This window comes from Etheostoma spectabile, chromosome 3 (genome assembly GCF_008692095.1).
Source record: "Etheostoma spectabile isolate EspeVRDwgs_2016 chromosome 3, UIUC_Espe_1.0, whole genome shotgun sequence".
Taxonomy (NCBI): domain Eukaryota; kingdom Metazoa; phylum Chordata; class Actinopteri; order Perciformes; family Percidae; genus Etheostoma; species Etheostoma spectabile.
In genome coordinates this window covers 27632547-27634332 of record NC_045735.1, presented here as the reverse complement: position 1 = coordinate 27634332, position 1786 = coordinate 27632547, and the positions used below count along the sequence as shown (strand labels likewise).

The 1786-nt window shown below is 40.0% G+C and overlaps 1 protein-coding gene across 4 annotated transcripts in view; it reads right to left on the bottom strand.

The window, feature by feature from the left end:
* Positions 1–1786, bottom strand: part of ppp1r37 (protein phosphatase 1, regulatory subunit 37) — a 45352-nt gene that overhangs the window by 6097 nt on the left and 37469 nt on the right. For all 4 annotated transcript variants that reach the window (XM_032505390.1, XM_032505380.1, XM_032505397.1 and 1 more), the window contains exons 9-10: positions 498–639; positions 242–408 (exon numbers count right to left, since the gene is read on the bottom strand). In XM_032505390.1, the coding sequence (XP_032361281.1) occupies positions 242–408; positions 498–639 (309 nt within the window). The remainder of the gene's footprint in view (positions 1–241; positions 409–497; positions 640–1786) is intronic.

The window sequence follows — 1786 nt, the reverse complement described above, 5'->3', positions numbered from 1 at the left end:
AATGGAATCTGACAAAAACAAATATGAATATCACCAGACTTATTCTTTTGTAATGTGCCCATGTCTGCGATGATCTGTGTGGACTGTCCGTGGACAGCCAAGAATTTATGATTGCGTCAACCGTACATGCACCACAAGTGCATATGCAGACTCCAAATGCAGGGTAAACAGAAACCCATGCATTAATAATCTCTTCACTTCTCCTCTCTTTCCCTTCCCCATGCATCGTCTCCATGCTCACAGTTTCTTTCTTGGGCTCCCGGTCAAGGTCGAGACGCAGCAGAGAAGTGTTGACTTTTAGGGCGAGTGAAAGGGCCATCAGTCCACCTGTCTTGATCTCATTCTCTCGAAGGTCCAGACGCAGCAGTCTGGGGCTCTCAGCGATGAATTCAGCCACAGCCACAGCTCCTATAGCACAGATAATAAAAAAGAAACACGAGTCAAAAAAGACAGCAAGACCGTAAAAAAATCCCTCACAAAAAAAGTTCTATTTCCACCTTCACAGGACAGTTTAGTGGAAGCGAGGCCCAGTCTGAGCACAGAGCGGTTCCCGATCAGTCCGTCTTTCAGCTTGTGGACCCCTTCGTTACCCACGGAGTTATGGCCGAGGTTAAGGGTCTCCAGACTCTGGGTGCATGGCTGAGGGAGGCAGAGAAACAACAGAGAAATGGATTTTTCTAATAGTTAAAAAAATAAATTAAATACAAGAGAGTGTTTCTTTTAGCAATGGAAGAGTGCAGTTAAGTCTTAACAGCTGGCGTGCTAAAGCTGCACTTATGGTTGTTTGAAACCTAAAACATGCAGTTTTATTTATGTTAACATCTTTTTCATTATGTAAGAAATCTCTATTTCTTTTTTTATTTTGTTGGTGTACAGGCATTTTTCTCTCTTTCTTTCTTGCAATGTGGCGATCAAGTACACTGTGGTCATTACTGGGGTTATCATGGGATGCTTTTTTATCCGCATGAGGGTTTTAGGACATTAGATGACCAATCCAGACATATAGCAGACTGAACCAGTATATAAGTAACTGTTTATCCACAAACGTATGCATCACTGATGAATGGAATAAAAGTTGTGTGTTACAGTGACATGTTAAAGCCACAAAGGCACAATTTGTTCCTAAATCTTCACTCACACCACCGTTTTTTTAATTTAGAGACTCTTTTCAGTGAAAAATATGATTAAAATGAAAAGGGTTGTCAGCTTGTCAAACATGAGCAATATGCAAGCTTCACTATAACAATGCTCATATTGAACAAAATGGGAGTTATGGTAGTCATTACAGTAGGTAATAATAATAATAATAATAATCTCATAATACAGTAATGTAAGCAAAAAACATCCAGCAGATAGTGTATTATAGTAACTCAAAAATAGTATTTATGCTACTTTTGTAAACAATTTATGTAGTCACAAAACTAGATTACCAGCTCACAGTTGTATGGTTCGGCCAACCAGTCAGGTTGCAGTTTACATCCATGTCTGTCCAGACTCATATAATATACTGTATGTAGGGATGACTTTAAAGGAATTTATTAAAATGTATTAAGATAATTTTTTGCCGAAACATGGATGCTTCATACACACTTCTTCAACCAGGCAGCACTGAAGATTTATACAATCAACACAGTTTCAAGATTAGTGTCCGATCAAATATACCGGACCCTACACCGTAGCCTGACGTGCACCTCTCGAAAAATCTGCGCTGCAGCGCAAAGCCTGACGCAAGTGTCAAATTCCAGTAAAGCACCTGCGTCGTTTAAATAGCAAATGCACCTGCGCC